Here is a 21,927-nt window from a genome sequence, read left to right as displayed (position 1 = left end):
TGACATAGCTTCATGATAAAGATGAGTGTTGACACGACTTTGATGCGAATGAAGTGTTGATGTGGTTGCTTCGATGCAAATGAAGTGTTGACATTGCTCCACGGCTTCAATGTAAATGATGGTGCAACTTCAAGTGCTAATGTGGAGTGTTGTCGTGGCTTCATGGCAAAGACGAACGTTGGCATGGCTTTGGCACAAATGAAGTGTTGACATAGCTTCATGATAAAGATGAGTGTTGACATGGCTTCAATGTGAATGGAGTGTTGACGTGGCTTCATGGCTTTGACAAAAATGAAGTGTTGTCGTAGCTTCATGGCAAAAATGAACGTTGGCACGACTTCGGCGAAAATAAAGTGTTGACATAGTTTCATGGCAAAGATGAATGGTGACATAGCTTCGGTGCAAATGAAGTGTTGACGTAACTTCATGGCAAGGATGAATGTTGTCACGGCTTCAGTGCAAATGATGGTATGACTTCAATACAAGTGCAGGTGCGAATGGAGTGTTGTGATGGCTTCATGACAAAAATGAAGTGTTAACATGGCTTCATGACAAAGATAAACATTAGCATGGCTTCATGATAAAGATTCTTGATGTGGCTACGTTGCAAAGACTGTTGAGATGGCTCCGATGAAAAGACAAGTGTTGGTGCAGCTTCATTACAAAGGCAAATGATGGTGCGATTTTATAGTAGACGCAAGTGCAAATATTGCTTCATGACAAAAATGAATGCTGGCACTGCTTCATGGTAAAGACTCTTGATGTGGTTATGTTGCAAAGACTGTTGAGATGGCTGCGTTGAAAAGACAAGTGTTGGTGCAGCTTAATTACCAAGGAAAGCATGCTGTGTAACAAAAACAAGCAACAGCAAAGAGATTATCAGAAGAAAATCTCATGGCACGTCTAAAAAAAAAAAAAAAAAATCAAAGAGAGAGCTTCATTTCTAATATCTAGCCTGTGAAAGAAAAAAAAAATCAGTACGAATAAAGCAGGTCATAGAGAAAAAAAAAATGTAAAAAAAAAAAAAAAAAAAAAAAAAAAAAAAAAAGGGAGAAGGCATAATTTCTCTACACTTAGAGTATTATGCTACCCACCAGAGATGTTTGTACAACTCAATGCATACCCCGGTGGCTTTATATAGAAAACTTCTGAGAGACAAGACAAAAAAAGGAAAAAGAAAAGTAGGCAAGTCATTAAATGCTACCGCCGAACAATTGGAGCTCAAAGTTGAATTTTGCAAGCTCAAATGCACTCAAAGTCAAGGAAATCTGCATCAAATTTTGAAAATAAAAGATGGCATTTAATGCAGAGAAACAAAAAATGGAGGCTTACCACCTACCTTTTGACCCTCAAGTCTAAACGCAGTCACCCTCCTGACAGAGCAGCCAGCGTAGAGTGGACTAAAAAGTCTAAAATGGCAACAAGTCCAACAATGCCTGCGGTTTCCCATTCCAGATTTCCACAATTTCTGACAAGATTTCACAAAAAATCAACCCACAGAAATCTTCTAAGGACTTTGATGAACAAAACCTAGGAAAATCATCCTCAAAAAGCCCGGCCAGAACACACAGTGACCGACGGAATAGTTTTTCAAAATCAGCGCAAAATCGGCCTTCATTTCACAAAACTGATACCACAAGGCTGTTAAATGGACTTCGATCTACAAAACTCAGAAATTTCAGGTCCAAAACCCCAGGCACGCGCCTCCACGCGCCGCTAGAGACTAGCGACGATCCACGGCCTAATCCTTCAAATCTGCCCATGATTTTGGAAAACTGACTATACCATGGTCTTCTATGGCCTTGGATCAATAAAACCCAAAAATTTTAGCCTCCAAAACCCCAGGCACGCGCCTCCACTCGCCGCCAAAAGGGTTGGCGGCGCTGCCTTAAGTTTACGCACACCTCGCCCAGCCAGGCGCTCGCACGTGCCACACGTGCCGCACGTGCCCTCAGCGCTGTGACGTCATGGATGACGTCATCCACTGCTGACCCGTTTGTCCAGATTCGACCCGGAAATCTGACCCGGTTCGAACCGCCTCAAAAAAAAAAAAAAAAAAAAAAAAAAAAAAAAGAAAGAGAAAATGCTTTGACCAAGCGGACTTTTGACCTTGACCAGAAAGTCAAAATTTTCAAAAACTCGATTTTTCGAGTACATTCCGATTTTGGGACATTTTTCTTCATTCGAAGCTCAGAAATTGTGCAAACATCCAATTTCCAAAAAAGGTTGACTTTTGTGCAAATGTTGACCAGAAAGTCAAAATTTTCAAAACGGACCTGTCCCACTCAATTTTTCGAGTACATTCCGATTTTGGGACTCGTTTCTTCATTCGAAGCTCAGAAATTGTGCAAACGTCCAATTTCCAAAAAAAAGTTGACTTTTGTGCAAATGTTGACCAAATGTCAAAATTTTTTATGGACCTATCTTGCTCAATTTTTCGAGTACATTCCGATTTTGGAGTCCGTTCCGTCATTTGAGACTCGAAAATTGCAAAAATGACTCAATTCCAAGTGTTCAAAACTTAGGTCTTCAAGAACAAAATTTGAAATTCATCCATTTAATTGGGATCCCCGCAGGGTTATTCTCCAGATTTAATCAAGACTTGCCTTTCAAAGTACAAATGAACTCTCACAAGTGTGTCTTGAAATTACACTAGGTCATTAGTTCAATCTGCTATTCCCATTCGGTGCCTACCAGTCTCCAACTTACCATTCCCATTCGGTGCCTACCATTCCCACCTACCGTTCCCACCTACCGTTCTCACCAAAAATTCTCAACTACCATTCTTAACTACCTACCTACCATTCTTCATCTCTCTACTATAAATAGGAGGGTCGGGTTCATCAAAAACTCATCCAAAAAAAAAAAAAAACACTAAATCATGAAACCTCGCACGTGTAAGCGATGACACAAACAGCTTCGCACGTGTAAGCGATGACTTAAGCAGACCAATTAGGCTGTGACATGTGTCACCAATCAAGCTCCGCCACGTGTTGCTCACCCACCTCTAAACTCCTATAAATAGAGGCCTTCCTAAGACATTTAGGAGGACCAAGACACCATGATTCAGAGGACCAGAATTCAAAAGTGAAAAAGCTTTGCGAAGATCAAGCCTCAAAACCTTCAAGAACTTCAAGAACTTCAACCCCAAAATCGGAGAACATTCGAAGCAAAATCATCCAGATCATCTGCCTAGATCCTAAAGTTCGCGGGAATCAAGCCAAAAGTGTCCGAAAACATCAACAAATCACAAATCAGTGAAGCTCAACGGATTCAAGCCTCTAAAGCTCCGAAGAACTTCCACCACAAACCTTCGAAGACGAAGAACGCACGAAGAACACGAAGAACGTGAAGAACAAAGGATTTCTAAACAAGCTCATAGCCAGAAATTCATTGTAATTCCGTTTCAGCAATCTTCGATCCATCCCTCAACCAAATTGAAGGATATTTTATGTTCAAGTCAAAACCACATTACCACAAATCCAATCAATAAGTCTTGCAAGGAGATCAAATCAGAGGATCACTCTTTTGTAATTTCAGAGAATTGTACCACACAATCATCAATACAAAATTCGCATTTGTGAAACTATTTTACTTGTTTGATTTATTTCAAACTAGAAATTTAGTCGCTTACAATATATTAATAATTACAAAACGGTACATTGATATTAACTAATACTGAAATATTTTATTTCTATAATCAATATGAAATGGTCATTGAATGACTAATACATTATTGACTACTTTGATCAAAATGTGAAGCAACAAGGAAAATGTAGTGAATGGACCATAAAAAAAAAAAACATGGTATTTTATTATTTTTTGGTTTTATGTGGGTGTTGTTGGACATTAGTGCGGCCTGGAGAATTGGTAGCTAGAAATGGCTTATGAGCTTGAATTATTATGATATGTAGGGGTGTGTATGAATCGAGTTGGATAATGGTTTTCAAAATCCAACTTGATAAGGCAGGGATGAGAAATTTCCAACCCATCACATGTGTAAAAAATACAACCCCACCCAACCCAGAGGTTGGGTTGAGTTGGGTCAGTGAGTTATGCTTAACCATTTCATCTCTTATAAAAATTGGACTTTCATCAACTATTCATCTTTTAATCAATTTTTACAATTCACATAAATGTCTAAATTATATTCCAAATTTCTAACTTTATCAAAACTAATTTTCAAAATACCAAAATAGTCAAACCAAACAAATTAAAATAAGGTAATGAAATATATATATATATATATATATATATATAAAAGATGCTTTGAGTTGGGTCATATGGATGGAAAAGAACTATCTAAGGCCCAAAATAAAATTTCAACCCAATGCACAACTCATGAAACCAATCCAATGCATTAGGTTGGGTTGGTTTTGTTAAGTTAGTGGGTTGAATGCATACTCCCTAGTGATATGATTCATTGAAATCAATGGTTACAAGCACCAATCCGGGGCTTGGTTTGATAGGGGCTTAGCATCAGGGTCGGACCTAGACTGTTGGGCTAATGGCTGGGCCACTTCCCATTTAATAAAGTTAAATGTCAAAAATTGTATCCTAAGATCGTTGAATGCAATGAGGAGATCTTATTGTTATTATCATTTTCAGTAGTTGTCTTTTAGCCGAGGGCTGATGGCTCATTCAACCACCAATTTGAGTGATTTTGGCTGGGAAAAATTGAGGTTCCGCCCCTCAAGTCTTCACCTAGAACAGAAAATTTGAGTGATCTCTGTTGATGAAACATTTGTTACATGAAAAAGATAAATGGGTCATCTGCTCTCCAAGTAGCAGAACATGGAAGTCACTAGTCCGCACCATCTTTTATCGAATAACACCAACATTATTCTTGCATTGAACAACAATGATCTAAAGAACTTCAATGAAATTAGATGACGTTTTTGCACATGATTTTATGTAGACAATTGGGAGACTCATTGATATTTGAATAAATGATAAATAAAACTTCATGTAACAACGAAGGAAAATGTTCATTGATAGTATTAAAAATTAGAAACTAGGGATAGATATTACTCAAATAATCTGTTTGAGAATGGCTTTTTCTTAATGCGCTTCTTTTCTTCATGATCATTCGATTTGTTCTTCCTTTTCTCTTCCAACATTCACTTGAACAGTTTGCATTGCTGATTCTCTGGAATTTGTTCCCGCAACATCACAGGCTCTGTGATGGGTGGCGAGGGGGGAAGGGATTTTCAGCAAGAGGAGAAGTTTTTGCAGCTGTGGTTGAAAGTTGAAACTGGTGTTGCAATTTCTTCCTCTATGTGCTCATCTTTCTTCTTTGTCCGCATAAAGACGTAGGCTATAAAAGTATGAAGTTCACAGAAACTCATAACAAGCATATTTAGAGAATAAAAAACTTACTAGTTATATAGAAAAACTACATAGAAACACAGGAAAAAACCAAGTTTGGCCACAAAACTAGATATGAATACCTCTCAAACTATATAGGATCATAACATGCAAGGAATATATTTCCTTTATCAGACTGCTCACTCTACTTCCATTTCAATGTAATGAAACCAGTTTACCACCCCTGAAGTTTTCTTGTATATTCCAATTTTTCCTTCTCAAACCTGACTGAGACACCAAACAAGATATTAAAGATGATCAACAGATGTAGATCCAATATATTAAAATAATCATATCTAATGCACAAAACTCCCACTTTTGCGAGGTTTGGGAAAGGTGATTGGTAGGCAGCCTTACTCTCAATTTTAAATAGGTGAGTTAGTTTAAGCAAAAAGAATATGTTGCTACTCACCTACATAATTATAAGCTCCAAATGAGGCACATGAATAACTCCATCCTACTTAATGTTACAGTATGCGATGCAAGATACTAGCACATCTAAAGGAATTGATACTAACTTTGATTCAACATATTGCTCATCATAGACATGTATAAAGCCAAAGATTACTTGTAAACGATTTTAATCACAAGTAGCAGAGCTTTAGCTGGCCAGTAAATAATTTTTGCAAGAAATGCATTTTGTTTGTCTTTTTCTCCCACCTTTTGTAATGATTATGTTTATGTCTTTACTCTTTTCCCACACCCGAATAATCCGTACTGATTATGCTAATGAGAAAATGGTCATGAATCATGATTTTTGTTTGTAACTTATAAGGATAGACAAGTCTTTTACTTGACCATTGGCTGTAAGATCCATGTCAAATAGCCAAAAACATCACTCTGATTAGGCAACCATAAGGCTCTAGTAATGCAGAAGAATGCCTCTAGATATTCCTGTTACTACCATTTTAACAAAACAAGAAGAAAGGTCGTCAACAACAAACTCCAGAATTCCCCAAATGAAGCAATATGCATCCTTTTTATGAGGAATGTTACACATTTTGGTAGAAGAGAGTTGATGCTAAGGTCTTCTCATTGAAGCCACCTAGGGTTCTATCCTTTCTCATTGAAACCCTCAATTTTCTCCATCCTAAGTTTGTTCTTTTATTACAAGATGAACTGGCACTAGCTAAAATACATTTAAGTTACAGACATTATACCCATATCAACCCCTTCACCACCCCCCCCCCACCCCCCCCCCCCCCCCCCCCCCCCCAAAAAAAAAAAAACTCATATGGACAAGTACTTTACAGAGGAATAAGACACCTGTGATCAAGATTTTTGATCATATGGTATACCTTCTTCTTGAGTTGACACACAGCAAACTCATCTTTAACTGTATCATGCCTAGCCTTGAATAAGCACTAACGACCATCATATAGGATCAAAGCATAAAAGATTATAATCTATCAACTTTGGAATGAATAGTGAATACACAGCCTCCATGTTTTTTTTTTTTTTTTAATTATTTTTTTATTATTATATATATTTGTCTTATCATATAGTAACCAGACAATTTCCAAATGCCCAAGCAATCCATCCCCTCTTCTCCCCAACTTCCCCCCAGTGCACGATGTGGTGGAAGCAAAGGTTATCCCCTTCATGCTTGGGTAGAAGGTAAAGGAATTAAATTATTGGCCCTGCAATCCAAATGCTCCTTACTTCAAATGCCCTGTATATAAAACTTCAACAATGATAACAATTCAAGTAGTCAACTACAGTGCTCAAGTTTCATTTCTCTAAACCCAAAAAAGGAACAATGAAAATAATCAATTGCCGAAGAATTTGAAAGTTTTACAGTAATTTGAGAGAATTGCAAGATTTATTTCCCCTCTAATTCTCCAGATTCATTCTGGCTTCTTCGTTTGGAACTACAATATATGTTTATTTCAGCCCTAATACTCCAGCATATTAACCGCATCACCACTCTTCTGCATAAGCATTCCTAGACTCTTTAGTGCATCGGAGGAGAACAGAGCAAAAACCTCCTTTTTTTTTCTTTTGGAAGGAAAAGAGTAAGAAGTAATTAGATGTTACATAACCAATTAAGATCTAAATCCATAGAGGCTAGAGTCAACATATTCTCACACTGTTTCTCAGCAAATAAGGAGAATCATAAATCCCACACAAGCTCAAACTTGGAACACCAAATCCCATTTAATCAGAATACCCCCTCCTCCCTTCTCTCTGTGATTGTATCAAGGAATACTTAGGAAATAAGACTAAAACCATAACTGTTAAGAATACCCATATCACCAAAACAATATCAAGAAAAGCACTTAATAAGCTTAAAAACAATTCTTTGAAGCTGAAATCTCAAAACCCATATCACCATTTTATAAATTTAATCACTTTGTATACGAAATAAACACAATAAATTAAGGTAAACAAAAAATTACAAAGCTGAGGAATAAGAAAAGGAAAGGGACTTCCAACAACAACATTGACAGCCAAGTGCATGGGCCTAAGAAACCTGTAACGCCGAGCTAATGACTCTTTTGGTGGTGGCTGCGGTGGAGGAGCTGAGTCTCCATTGCTGATGATGCAGAAGACGATGGTGAAGAAAACTCGTTGGGTTTCTGCTGGGGCTCATGGCAAGCAGTCAATCGAATCGATCAATAGTCAGAAACCAAACCCCGGATACTGAAAACAAAAACCGCTCATTTGTTATGTTGGCTTCAACTTTCGAGTATTGAGTGACACGCAATTTTGTCAAAGTTATAGGTGTTTTTCGTTTTTTTTCAGTTAGCAAATTATTGTTTTATTTATTTATTATTTTCTCAACACTTTTTATGTTTTTGGCTATCTTAGCTTATCTAATTGAATTCAATCAATTTATGAAAAATAATAATGTTATCTTTTTTTTAAGCAAAATTAACTTCAATGGTATCCTCTGAGAAAAACAGTAAAAATAACTTCAATGGTATACCTCATTTGGTCAGTGCAATATGTTTTACCCAAAAACTTAAGATGGGCCTAAAGTTTTACACATTTTATTTTATTTAAACTTTAGAAAAGAGATAAATAAGTAAAGCCAAACATGTTTTTCCCCTCCCTCAAATAAGAATAATCTTCATTTGCAAGCAAACTTATGATGAAGTTTTACTTTTTACAAGATCTTAAGTCTGATTTGGTATGCTGTCATTCAAATTAGTAATCATAAAATACTATTAAATTCATTTTTAATATTCTAAAATATTTATAAAAAAAATTCCAGTACAATTAAAACTAAAAAATTAATTAGAAAATAAAATTTTAAAGAATTTTCAATAAGCTAGGTTTTATTTTTATTAATGAAACTAGCTTATAACTCATGCATATGTATGTGATACATTTATAAACATGCACAATTAAATGTGTATTAAATTTTACTAATTAAGTTTATATATAATATATATAATTTTTTCTATATTTGAGAATATAAAATAGCTACATATAATATAAACTCTAAGTTTATTTGTAAAAGAAAATTCATTTGAATTGTTATCCACAAAATTTTAAATTTTAATTTGTCAAACAATTATTTGTATAACAATAATAATTGTAGGGGTGAAAGACCAGGGAGCCCATACCTTGTATATGTTGGGCCAAGGGCCCCAGTCTGGGGAAGAACTCCTCCTCTGCCAGGCAAGGTCGAGGACAAAGGGAATGGTCTGCCATTAAGAGCGACACTCCAGACCATTCCATAGAAGAGAATAAGTATTAAGAAAGAACAGGACAAAGGAAGACATGGAAATATCTAAGAGAAAGTTGCTACTATTGCATTAAATGCTCTGCAACTAACTGAACCATACTTTTCAATCTTTACAACCACTCCCAAAGACTTTGGGGAAGGGCTGATGGGACAAATATCAACACTATCAATCTAAATCTACACGTGGACAGTGGAAATGAGAGGAAGACAATATAAAATAGAGGAGAAGGGAAAAAAGAAGTCCCAGAGCAATCTGGAGACCAGACTTGTAACAAAGTATTAAGAACAATATTTAAGAATCAACATCCTCAGGTAAAATTCGAGGACGTCTTTCCCTAGTGAACTTATGTTATCTTTCTTTCTTTATCATCAAAACCTATTGGTCGATCATTTAATTCGCTAAGGTCCAAGTTTCCAATTCATTCTCTACAAATTTATTGTATTGGGCTCATTGGACCAAGACTCCATACATTTTAGGCTTGGGCCCCAAATTGTGACCCTACAATAATAATAATAATAATTGTAAAGACCAGATTTGAGTTCCTAACCCAAAAAGGTGGATGAACTTAGGCCCAAAAAGCCCAAAACAATGAACTTGTAAAGAGTGGGTTGGAAAACTGGGTTTTAATAAATCAAATAACAACTAAAGTGGATTTAGATGACAAGAGAATGAAGATAGACAAGTTTAAACTAAAGAAAATCGTTCTCGGCACAGTCCGAGGAGGTCAGTTCTTAAATATTTCTCTCAAGTTTGATTACAAATACAATTCTTGATTGCTATAGTGTTTTTCCCTTAGTTTCTCGATTCCCTTCTCTCATTGCCTCCTTCTTCTTTTATACTATCCTCCCCTTTCATCTTTACCCTCCACATGCAGGTCAGATGGTTGGTGTTGATATTTGTCCTATCAGCACCTTCTTGAAATCTTTTTGTAGTAGTTGTAAGGCTGAAAACCACTGTTCAAGTATCACTTTCACATTAATGCAGCCAAAGGTTTAACTGCAGAGCATTCAATGCGGTGGTATCAACTCTCTTCTTAGATATTTTGGGACTCTCCCCTATCTTATGTTTCTGTAATGCTTATCTGTGTCAATAGAATTTCCTAGAACGTTCCCCTGGACAGCAGACCACCCCTTTGGACCTCGGCTTTGGTTAGCCGAGGAGGCATTCATCCTCGGACCACCCTTATGGGCTCTTATGACCAAAACTAACTTTTTCATTTACTAACACAGACTCTTAGGAAGGTTTTTACTTGTCCTCGAACTATTCCTATCCTCGGATTGGGCCCCCGACCCAATATATGTGCATTCCTGGGCCTATCACCCGTACAATAGTCCCTCAAAATTCTTCTTCCTAGCTCCTCGAGGAGAAAGGAGGATTTCGATGTCACTGTAGTTGTTCTGTGCTCATCGTATCCCACCTCTAACTGCGAATACGCCTTTTTAATTGCCCAAGGCACGCTCCTGATGCTTTGGCATTCGAGACGCGTCTTCATTAAATTTTTACGGCTCCCTATCCCCCATATTCTACAGCATGATGCGGATCCAACGGCTGAGGATTTTGCTACAGGATCTACCCAAAAGCCTCATAGGCATTCCAGGCAAACACATGAATATTCCTCCTAAGAAATGCTAACAGTTCTTCCTTCTCCCGAGGAGGCAACTGAGTTCTAACTTAAAAAAACTTTTTCAAATCGCCATCTATGGCAATTTCCTCCAACCTCTCACACTTTGCCTCTCCCGACATCGCATTCGTAGATAGGACCGAAATCCTTGATTGCTATGAGTCCACCTCAGTAGCGGCCGAGGACTCAGCCGCAAGCTGATGCATGATGGCAGCCACGAGGTATTGCTTAGCCATGGATTGACTCCCCACAAGCTCCTCAATCCGGCCCCCTGATGGATACTTCACCTTTAAATGCAGAGTTGAAGAAACGACCCTTAGGGCATGAAGCCAAGGTCTGGCCACAATGGCAGTGTAGGGAGAGTATGCATCCACCACAATGAAGTCCATTTCAACCATCTTTGAACCTGTATACACGGGCAACCTAATTTGACCCCTTGGGATAACTACCTTCCCATCAAAACTCACCAAAGGTGAATAATAGGCTATCAGATCTTTAGGCTTTAAGTTCATCCCTCTATATAAGTCATGGTACATAATCTCTGCACTACTACACTGGTCTACCATCACCCTCTTCACATCACACCCTCCTATTCTGAGAGTGACCATCAAAGCATCATCATATGGCTGGATGGTTCCCATCTTTTCCTTGTCTGAAAAACTCAATGCCGGTCGAATTCCCACTCCAGCCCTCTTCAGCTCAGAATTAGAGTCCTCAGCTAGTAGTCGAGCTATAAACATCACCCTGGAAGGATGAGAACCAGTCCTCCCAGGTGTAGCAAAGATAACATTAATTGTGCCTAATGGGGGCCTTGAAGAAGCGTTCCCCTGAGCCCCTGACCTTGATTGGTCCCCTTGCCCGTTAAGTCGATACAAAAACTATTTTAACCTTCCTTCTCTGATCAATTGCTCCAAATGGTTCCACAGAGTTCTGCAATCCTCGATGGTATGCCCCCGCTCCTGGTAGTATTGGCAATGGAGGCTTTGGTTGCACCTCAAGAGGTCTCCTCCTATTTTGTTTGGCCATTTGAAGTGTGGCTCATTCTTGATCTACCCCAAGACTTGATGCACTGGTTCTCGGAACACAATGTTAACCACCTGAGGAGCTATAGATCCAGATTATCCCGTAAAATCCCTTTGAGGTCTGTTATTGTTGTATCTATCCGACCTGAAATCCCTCCTCTCCTAAGGGATAACCTTACATTTCCCCTTGCCTTTTTGTTGGTCTCCTCAACCTGCTTGTACTCATTAATGCAATCCATAAGCCGATGAACACTCCTTACCGGCTTCTTGGTCAAGGATTTTCTCAAATCATGCTCAGTGGGCAGTCCGACCTTAAAGGTCCTTATAGCCACGTCATCAAAATCCCCATCATTCTTATTAAACATCTCCTAGTACTTATCCGAGTATGTTTTCAGGGTCTCACTTTCTCGCATGGACATGGACATGGAGGGCCGAGGAACCCTACTACAAGTAATAAAATAAGACCCAAAAGCTTGGGTGAACTCCTTGAAGGAGTCAATAAAACATGCACCCAGACCATCAAACCACCTCATCGCCACAGGCCCCAAGCTAGATGGAAATACCTTGCATATCAAGGTCTCATTCTTAGACTGTACAATCATTCTCTGGTTGAAGTGATTTACGTGCTCCACAGGGTTTGTACGACCATTGTATATGGTGAACGTGGGTTGAGTGAACCGCCGAGGAAGTCTCCCTTCCTCAATCCTGCATGTGAAAGGTGATCTAAAGATTTGTTTAAGTGTTCTGCGCATCACATCATTCCCTAGGCCTTTGGAAGATGAGCTTCTGTTTCTACGCTCATGGTGGTATTCCTCATCATACGAGAAAGACTCACTGGGAGGTGTCCTTGATCTCTGCTTATAACTACCATCCTTGATCTTCATATTTTATTTAGTTAGTTGGTGATGTTGCAGTTTCTCATTAAAACCAAAAGATATTTCAGTTAAAAAAGTATTGAAGGTAAGCCAAACCCTTGAAATATTATAAGGGCATTAATCGTTCCAATTTAATGACTTATATAAATGAAAATTTGTGTATCGATCGAGGTAGGAAATTAACAATTTCTTTATGAGTTTCAATTAGTTCAAGTGATAAAGTTTTTTATCATTGAATAAGAAATTTGTGATTCAAATTCTGATAACATCAAAAACCAATTAGTTTCTGCCTAGAGTTGGTGCTTCATGCTCTCTGGTCATTCTGAGAACTAGAGGTGGTCTAGTTTAATGTAGAGCTTTGGGTTTTCAGCAAACAACACAATCTGAATACTTCACAAAATTGGCTGCATGGATTTTCAATGAACACAGCAACCCAGACTTGTTTGCTATTACCATATGGTCTATCTGGAATCAGCATAACCAAGTATGCTCTCCATCTCATACCACAGGTTTCCAAGGATCGCTTAATGAATTTCTGGCTATGTAACCACCACCACAGCCCCCTCTGATTACCCCTCTAGTTCGCTAGTGCCCCCTACCACTAGGTTTTGTCAAAATAAACTTCAACGGATCGGGTTTTGCCAAGGATAATAAAGCAAAAGTTGGTACTGTCATTTGGAATAGTGATGGACTTGTCCTGGCGTCTCAATCTCGACCGATAAATCAAGCTTACAGTCCCCAGGCTATCAAGGCAATAGCAGCTCTATCTGGTCTTCAACTAGCGATGGAACTTAGCTTCACTCACGCTGTCTTGGAAGGGGACCGCCTCTCACTTATGTCAGCCCTACAAAATGACTCTGATATATTGTGTCCTGATGGTCTGCTAATTGACGATGTCTAGCGTTGTTATAGTTCTTTTCATAAATTACTTTACTCTCATACAAAGAAAGAAGGTTATAAGGTTACTCATTAAATTACGAGATATGCTTTAAATATTTGACTTTGTTGTGTGGATGGAAGATGTTGCACCACTAGTTTCTATTGTTATTCATGCTAATGCAGCCAATTTATTTTAATATAAGCTACGTAGGTTGGATTCTGTTATTTACACAATATATATATATATATATATTATACAGAAAACCAAACAAAAAAAAAGTCATTTAATTATTAGGATTCAGATTCTATTACTGTAACTTCCATTAATTATTTAATCTAACTACATTCTGTTTTGCTTCTCCTTTTTTCTCTTCGTGTTCTTGCTCTTTTAAATTTTGAGTAATATTAGAGATACAAACTTTATTCAAAATATTTTACAAACTGCTAAAGTGGTGTGTGATGCCTCAATTTGATTGATTGTGTGATGTGTATGAATGTGTGATGAGTCCCACATCTGGTATTTACTAGGTTGAACTGAGCTTTATTAACAACTACAAAGAGCCTCAATTGTGACTGGTCCTTTTGAGGTATAGCGCAGATGTGGCTAGCACTTTTCCTTGAGTCGTTACATATGGTATCAGAGCCGGCCCGGTAATCCCGTGTGGGCTCAGAGACACTACTCCACAAAGTGAGCCCTAACGAGGATATTAGGGATTTAAGTGGGGGAGATTGTGACGTCACAATTTGATTGATTGTGTGATGTGTGTGGGTGTGTGATGAGTCCCACATCTGGTATTTACTAGGTTGAACTAGGCTTTATTAACAACTGCAAGGAGCCTCAATTGTGACCAGTCTTTTTGAGGTATAGCGCAGATGTAGCTAGCACTTTTTCTTGGGTCGTTACATGGTGAGTGATTATTGGAAAATGAAAAAGTAATATTAATGGTGGATCTAAATGAAAATCAGTAAAAAAATTGGTCACATTAATAATTTGTACAGATATTTTAAAGTATAGCGCAGATGTGGTTACCACTTTTCCTTGGGTCGTTACATGGTGAGTGATTATTAGTAAATGAAAAAGTAATATTAATGGTGGGTCTAAATGAAAATCAGTAAAAAATTGGTCACATCAATAATTTGTAAAAATATTTTAAAATAGTTTGTAATTGTAGCAATACTCATATATTTCTCCAATCTTCAAGATTCTCTAGCTTACATGAAGATTTTCTTAATTTATTATAAAGATTTACTATGTGCAAAATCTTAAATGTCTTATATAGTTTCATATCATTTAAAATTAGTTACCATAATTTACTACTCCAGCCTTTGGGATATCATTATTATCAAGGGTCATTCTACTGTACCCCCATTTTTTTAGGGGGTACGGTACCCCCTTTAATCTTGGCTATAGATTTTACACATTTGAATCTGACCATTTATTTATTTTTAATGAAAAACTAGGGCCAAAATGGCCAAATACCACCTTTTTTTGAAATTTTTAGCAACAAAACATTGTTTTGGAACTAAATGGAGATCTACCACTTTTTATAGTACTCGAGCTCACCAACCTCGAGTACCCCACTTTTCTATTCCACCATGGCACAATGACATGGCATCTGGGATTTAAATATTGTAGTTAGTACTCGAGCTTCACGAGCTCGAGTACTGTTCTAGTCTATTTCCATTAAACTCTAAGAACCCCTGTCTCAATCTCGTCCCTCACTTTCAGAATCTCCCTCTCTCAATCTCGCTACATCTCACTCTAACTCTCCCACACGCTCTGAATCTCCCTCTCAGTGTCACTGTCGCTCTCATTCTCAGTGTCGCTATCGCTCTCATTTTCAGTCTCCCTCTCGGTCTCGGTGTCCCTCTCAGTCTCGGTCTCACTCAATTTACATCTTCAATTTGCATCTTCGGTTTGCATCTTTAGTTTGGAATCACAAGGTATGTCTCGCTCAACTTGCATCTTCAGTTTGAGCATTGGGTATTTGTGGGTATTTGTGGGAGAGTTAGAGTGAGATGGTAGCGAAATTGAGAAAGTGAGAGTGAGTTGATAAAAACCGGGTATTGATGTGTTTGTTGGATTTCTTTAATGATTGAAAAAAAATTACATCAAATTTTGAAGGCTTAAGATGAGTCTGCATGTCTATATTGATGTCTTTTATGGGGAAGAAATGGGTTTCATTTGTTGAGAAGTTTAGCACCCTTTATGAACATATGTAAAACAAATACATTGTATTATATAATTCTTAACATCAATGAAAATTGAAATTGGGTATGTTATGCTAATTTAGAAAAGGAAAAAAAAAAGGAATAAAACAGACAAATAGATCATATGTTCATGACTCAAAAAATCAAATACTATATAATAATAAAGTTAGAGGTGCAGAAATGTTTTAAACACCACTCTATAATTTATGATAATCTAGACACATGTCTTAATCTATGATAACCTAAATGCTCTAGCCTTACCAGATTAATCAACTTTTCAATTGAAAAAAAAATAGGGTAAGAAGTCAACTATTTTGTTTAATCCATTCACACGGATTTACCTAGTGCTTGTGTTTCATGCCAAATCAAACCATTAACATAGTAATTGGTTTGTAAGTATGCCCCATGGAGAAGCCGATGCACAAGTAACTAGGGTCTTTAACCATTATTAGTGTTAAAATTACAGGTAAAAATTCCACATTTTGTTAAACCTAATGCTTCCAACAAACAATACTATCCTCCGAAGCATCAGGCAAAGGTTCAACGCAATAAGACATCAAGGAAAAGTCCAAAACTTCAATAAAAACCAGAAAGTGACACCAATTTCCTGGAAGATCATAACATCTAGAGCCCTAGACCTATAGAATCAAGCTGCTCTTCTTTGTTTTCTTTCTTAAAAGGAAAAATGTTTGCATGAATGAACCCTAACCCTAAGTGTACTAAACCAACCAAGACCAGTCTATACAATTCCATTTAACCTACTCCAGCCTAGATTAACCAACACCACTCAACATAAAATCAGATCAGATAATGCAGATCTAAAACTATAAACCAAGTCACATATGATCATGCTTTCTAAATCCTAATTAACCGTGTATTCAGGACTTAAATCTTTTTGATTCCTTAAACTGACACTAAGATTTTAAAATAGCTTCAGTAAGGACTTAAATCTTCATGTTTTTGCTCGTCCAAAAACTAAAATAAGAAGCTCTTTCTTGACACAAAACAGAGGGCTTATGAAGCAAGAATGAAAGAGGGTTTACTTTAATTCATGTAACCAGGTTTGGTCCTTAGTGAGGAGATTTGACCAACCGTAGAAATACAAGCCGTTTGTTAGCAGGTGTAATTTTTTATTTTTTTTATTTTTTTATTTTTTTTTTGTTTTTAATGAACATTTTCATGTGTTATTAGAGCAATTAGTCATTGTGGGACATAGTTAGAGTTCTCATTGAGGCAATCGGTTAACAATAGAAATCAATAAGACAAGTGAATGAGGGTTTGTGAATTCTTTACTCCAAAAAGGAATTGAAAATTTATTAGATAGGACCGCTTATAGCACAGAGAAAGTAAGTTAGCAAATGCAATATTAAAGAGTGCTTTATTGAAATTTAATGATGTAAACAGCCAACAATTGCATTAAGAAGCATAAAGTCAATTGACTGCCTAACCAAATTAATGGAAAATTATGGAAGTCCCTATATTTTTTAATTGTAGAAATGATCCAATCAAAGAATATCAATGATGAAATTGACAAAACTGGATTGGATTGCTATGATAGAGAATACTGTTAATAATGGGCATTTACAACACAAGAAATATGATCTCTCATTTTAGTTTGTAAGTTTCAAAATCAAAATTAATATGATGTGGGTATTTGTGGGTATATATGGGTATTTTGTGGTGTAATTTTTTTTAATAGAGAGACTTTCATTTTAGAAATTTCTTCCATCTGAAAGTTGTGGCTTTCTCATTTATTTATTTAGGGGTGAAAATGTTTTATCTTGTATACTGATATATTCTATTTCTATTAGCTGAATATGTTGTAATCTACTTAACATTCTAAAGTTTAGTACATTTTTTTTATGAAATCAGTGAAGGCTGCATTAGATATATATTATTGCCATTTTCAGTCAAATATGTTTATAATTAAAAATAAATAAATAAGACTGTCATGTTGTTGTCACCAAATGCCAGATATGGACCCACATGGAGCAGGACCCTCTATACAGACTTTGTTGATGAGGCAGGATGTGCATCGTTCAAGTTTGCTTTGGGATGCTCCTTTGGAAGGCGAGGTATGCACTTGTTCAATATATGTAGTAGAAAGATTTTTGGCATTTAAGTTTGAAGCGTAATTATTACGTGCTACTCTAATTATTATTAATACTAAGTTGCTCTATTTGCAGGAAGTGCGAGGTGTACTGACTTGTCATTACTGAGAGAAAGGTCTGCTTGAAGGTGGGTTAGATCCACGAATTGCCGCTTATATCACAGATGCAAGGTTAGATGGACTACTTCGGGTCCCACATATGGACCTTGACCACGCATTGATCATGACGTTGGTGGAGAGATGACGGCCGGAGACGCACTCATTCCACTTGCCCCATGGTGAGATAACCATCATACTACAAGATATGGAGGTTATAATGGGGGTACCTGTAGATGGCTTGTCGGTGGTGGGATATACCGAGATGGTCGATTGGGGCGAACTCTGCGGCAACTTGCTAGGGCATAGGCCACCGAACAAAGAAGTTGGTAGTAATAAGAACACTGCAGTGATGGAAGGGCCGAGGGTAAAAGCCAAATGGCTTGAGGATTGGTTTAGCAACCCTCTCCCAGTTGACGCCCCTAAGGAGCTTGTGCAACTGTATGCTCGGTTTTACATACTAGAGATGTTAGGTGGTACGTTGTTTATGGACAAGTCTGGTGAACGGATCTCAATTATGTATCTGCAATTTTTCAATTCAATCAACAACGGAAAGAATTATAGTTGGGGTAGTGCAGCACTAAGTTGGCTCTATAGACACCTTTGTAAGGCATCAGAGAAGACAGCTAAGCAGATTGGCAGTGCATTGCTATTGGTGCAGTTGTGGGTGTGGGCGAGGTTTCCACACATATTTCCTATGATGAGGCATCCACACCAAGCACTGCCCCCAGGTCCACTTGCTATCAGGTATGTAGCATCTTAGATAGTTATCGTTTTACATTTCCGCATTAACTTTTTTCGCATAGGAATTATGTAAGTAACTAATATGAAGGTTATGTCTGTGTTGTTTGCTAGATGGAAAGGGGCTAAGATAACAACTGAACATGCAATGCACGTCCTACGTGCCTATCATGTGTCGCTTGCTTCGCTACAGCCAAATCAGGTATCGTGCCTTACAAGTGGGAACCGCTTTGGCATGTAGTTTTTGTACTTACAATTCACTTTGGAATGAATAAACATTTTTTATTTCAGAGTTATATCTATTGTTCACATTCGTTACACATTTTTTCTAATTATATTGTTAATATGGTTGTTTGCATCTGTTGGATCATTGCAGATTGTCTAGGAGCCGTACAAAAATTATTTGGGTTCGCTGCTCGCATATTGTACGACAGGCCAAGTAGAGAGTTCTCCTGACTCTCATTAGATGTTTGCTTGAGCGAGATCTCAAGATACGTAATGTGACTCCTACTTGATAAATGACTTTTGTTGGTTTTTAATTTGCATCCACCATGTAGCATAACTTTTAACCTAAGAAGGCCATACCATAGCATAGAAAATCTAGAAAAGCCTTCCTTTCAATGCAAAATAAAGGAGCTGAGGTTCCTTTTATTCTTGATCCTATATTCATGAACCATTGTGCAAGAACCTTCAAGAGCGTAAGCTTAGTTGAAACCACAACTTCCCGGAGTTTTGATTTCACGCAGACAACATTCGTGGTGGAAATCATATAGAAGAAGCCTAAAGCAATGTTATGAATTCCGTTCCATTCTGGCCCTTGTTCCACCTCAAACAAAATTCCATGCCATTCCGGTGTGTTTCGGGCATTCCGAGGCATTTCGATAAATTCCAGCCGAAACTAAAACTTCGGCCGGTATGGATTTTGGGATTTTTTTTTTCTTTTTTCTTTTTTCTTTACCTTCAACTTCATATCTGACATTCTAACAATCTGAGTTGCTGCCCTTCACTACCATCTACCATTCCTTCTTAATCTCCATTTGGACCATAATTCTCTGTTTCTTCTTGACCACCTTTCAAAACTTTTTGCCGGCACAAAATCCACATCAAAAGAAAACTGAGGTGTTGATGGAAGGGCGTGCAGCTGAATTAACCGAGTGGAGAGAAAGACTGAGAATGTGGATAATGGACGGTTATGATTTTAAATGGTGGAGGGCATATTCTATGAAATCTTTTAAGGAAGGGTCTTGAATGTCTTTGTGTGGAACGTGAACCCAGCTGGTTATTAGTTTTTTATTTTGGAGTTATCATCTGGGTTGCTACACCAGAAAGAAAAAATAAAATAAAAAATAAAAGAAGAAGGAGAGAGAGAGAGAAGAAAATCTAGTGGGCTATCATTTTCTCCAACTGGAAAGTTTAACTTATGTTGAAAGAGGACAGCTCTACCTAAACAGGCCAAACCCAAAGGTGCCACACTGCTCTTGCCTCTGAAGCGGAGATGAAAAACAGAGTATTGTCTAGCGAGGAGGAAGCCAAGCTATCCAGGAGCAAGAAAAAAGTTAAAGAGGGTCATCATGCTGATTTCAACGATGGTTTAAGTGAGAGTGGGCATTCGCAGGGAAGCCAGACCCCGTGGGGGGATGCAAAGAAAACTTTCAAAGATAAACCGGTGGGAGAGATCCCAGGAGCCTATGCAAAGGCTTTCGATTTCTCGGACCTTATGGACATGGAGGCCGATTCAAATGATGAGGTGGAACAGCTTCGTGAGGGGCTAGCAGCAGTGAAGCTTACGAGGGAGACCAAACTCCGTATTAGGAAACTGTGGTCCAAAGCATTGATCTTTAAGCTCTACGTCAGAGCAATTGACTCGGTGTTCTTCAGAGTAAACTTAATATGCTATGGAAGCCGGCTGGGTCATTGGACTGTGTTGATCTCGGTAAGGAGTTCTACTCAGTAAGATTCTCGCTGAAAGAAGATATGGAGGCAATTCTCAAAAATGGACCGTGGTTCATTACAGGGCATTTTTTGTCCATTAGGCCTTGGGAACCTTTTTTCAAGCCGGATTGTGCCAGTGTTTCGTCTATCGCGATTTGGGTTAGGCTTCACGCATTACCTATGGAGTTGTATGAGACGGAAGTGCCTAAACAAATTGGTGAAGCCATAGGGAGGATCCTTCGGATTGATTCCCATACCGCCATGGAAGCCAGGGGGAAATATGCTAGACTCTGTATCCAGCTAGACATTACCAAACCACTTATCAACACTGTGCTCATTGGTAGATTTGAGCAGCCTGTGATTTACGAAGGGATTCACAGGCTTTGTTTCTCATGTGGGAGGATAGGGCATAGGATAGAAGCTTGCCCGCTCATCATTAAAAAGCCTGAAACACCGGTGGAAGGTGGTCCGATTAGTGGTGGTGTGAAGAAGAGTACGAACCAAGGACCGGATCAACGTGGCTCGCATGACTTGCATAGTACTGACACAGGTAGTGGGACATCGAATAACAGAAGTACTGGCACAGAGGAGGATGGATACGGCCCTTGGATGCTAGTGGCACGTAGAAAACCTGGGCAGAAGAGAACAAACTTTACAGGTAATACTGAGGGCCATGCTGGACACGGACTGGGCCAGACAGCTCATGGGCTTAGGCAAGAATCGAAAGGAGTTACGGGGAGTGTTTTTGATATTAAAAAGGGTGCTGAGTTTGTTGGGCCTTCGAATGTGGGCCGAGTTCTACACAATGGTAGAAATAAGGTGGATGAGCATCATGAAGCCCGATTCAGCCGTTCAATTAAGGGCAAAAGAATCTTAGCAAGGAATAGGGCAATTCGGGTGGTGTCTAAGCCAGACATGGGTCATTTCATTGTGAATAACTATTCAGGTGGGATTGCTTTGGGTAAGGGAGGCGATGGTGAGTGCCCCGGTGACTCTTTCCAGTTTACAGCTAGTGGCCGAACCGAGGTGGAGATTCAAGCTTGTCGGCAGGGCTACGATGAGTTCAGAAAAGGTGTTGCTCGTTCTCGAGATGGGTTTGTCCGACTGGCTGGTGGCGCTAGTGTGGAGGAAGCTCTTCCAGTCGACGGTGGACAGTTTAAGGGAAATTTTCCTACAGACAATTCCAGGGAGGAGCAAAGTAAGCCTAGTGGAGATAATAGTGGAGTGAGGGAGGCGAGTGGCTCTATTCGGACTCATCCTCATGATGGGGTTTTAACTCTGCCCGAAGGCCATTTTGGTAATCAAGCCAGTGCCAATATTCAGCAAGGTTACAGGGCTGAAGGAGTTGTTCTTAGAAATGTTGAAGTAGGGGATAATT

General features: G+C 38.4%; 1 protein-coding gene and 1 long non-coding RNA gene across 4 annotated transcripts; one reads left to right on the top strand and one right to left on the bottom strand.

Annotated features, from left to right (window-relative positions):
- Positions 1-4,940: 4,940 nt before the first annotated feature.
- On the bottom strand, positions 4,941-8,069 carry LOC126725135 (uncharacterized). 3 transcript variants are annotated; one of them, XR_007655323.1, is made up of 4 exons: positions 7,841-8,069; positions 6,666-7,051; positions 5,451-5,595; positions 4,941-5,317 (listed from the first exon to the last, which is right to left on the bottom strand). It is a non-coding gene; the product is annotated as an uncharacterized LOC126725135 (long non-coding RNA). The 3 variants fall into 3 exon arrangements; XR_007655324.1 differs by having other exon boundaries at positions 6,666-7,007; XR_007655325.1 differs by lacking the exon at positions 6,666-7,051 and having other exon boundaries at positions 7,841-8,066.
- A 10,027-nt stretch (positions 8,070-18,096) lies between these two features.
- On the top strand, positions 18,097-19,002 carry LOC126727790 (protein MAIN-LIKE 1-like). Its single transcript, XM_050433706.1, has 3 exons — positions 18,097-18,623; positions 18,732-18,819; positions 18,994-19,002. The coding sequence occupies exons 1-3, from the start codon at positions 18,097-18,099 to the stop codon at positions 19,000-19,002; spliced, it is 624 nt and encodes a 207-aa protein (XP_050289663.1).
- Positions 19,003-21,927: the final 2,925 nt, after the last annotated feature.

Source organism: Quercus robur, chromosome 5 (assembly GCF_932294415.1).
Source record: "Quercus robur chromosome 5, dhQueRobu3.1, whole genome shotgun sequence".
In the NCBI taxonomy this organism is placed as follows: domain Eukaryota; kingdom Viridiplantae; phylum Streptophyta; class Magnoliopsida; order Fagales; family Fagaceae; genus Quercus; species Quercus robur.
The sequence above is the reverse complement of the archived record's forward strand: the minus strand, read 5'-3'. Positions and strand labels throughout refer to the sequence as shown.